Source organism: Antrostomus carolinensis, unplaced genomic scaffold (genome assembly GCF_000700745.2).
Source record: "Antrostomus carolinensis isolate BGI_N321 unplaced genomic scaffold, ASM70074v2 scaffold32018, whole genome shotgun sequence".
In the NCBI taxonomy this organism is placed as follows: Eukaryota; Metazoa; Chordata; class Aves; order Caprimulgiformes; family Caprimulgidae; genus Antrostomus; species Antrostomus carolinensis.
In genome coordinates, this window is record NW_010334166.1 from 3,779 (window position 1) to 3,993 (window position 215).

The window sequence follows — 215 nt, forward strand, 5'->3', positions numbered from 1 at the left end:
GAAGGGGAGTCCATAGCCCAGCTTGCACGCCCCCATGTATCCTCCAGGGCTGCCCCCCTCCCCACCCCAGCAGGTTCTGGCTGTCGTAGAGTGCTCGCTGCCCGTGCCCGGTGTGACAGCTCCTTTTTGGCTCATCCTTTGGGGGAGAAAATGGCCCCAAGGACCTACCTTGGGATGTCACCGGCTCGGGGGCTGACGGCGGGCTGCGGAGGCTG

The 215-nt window shown here is 65.6% G+C and overlaps 1 protein-coding gene across 1 annotated transcript in view; it reads right to left on the reverse strand.

Moving 5' to 3' along the window:
- LOC104529744 (thrombopoietin receptor-like) overlaps positions 1-212 on the reverse strand; it is a gene marked incomplete at both ends in the record, with an annotated part of 3,944 nt that extends 3,732 nt beyond the window's left edge. Inside the window, one exon of the mRNA XM_010174136.1 lies at positions 169-212. Coding sequence (XP_010172438.1) covers positions 169-212 — 44 coding nt within the window. The remainder of the gene's footprint in view (positions 1-168) is intronic.
- Positions 213-215: the final 3 nt, after the last annotated feature.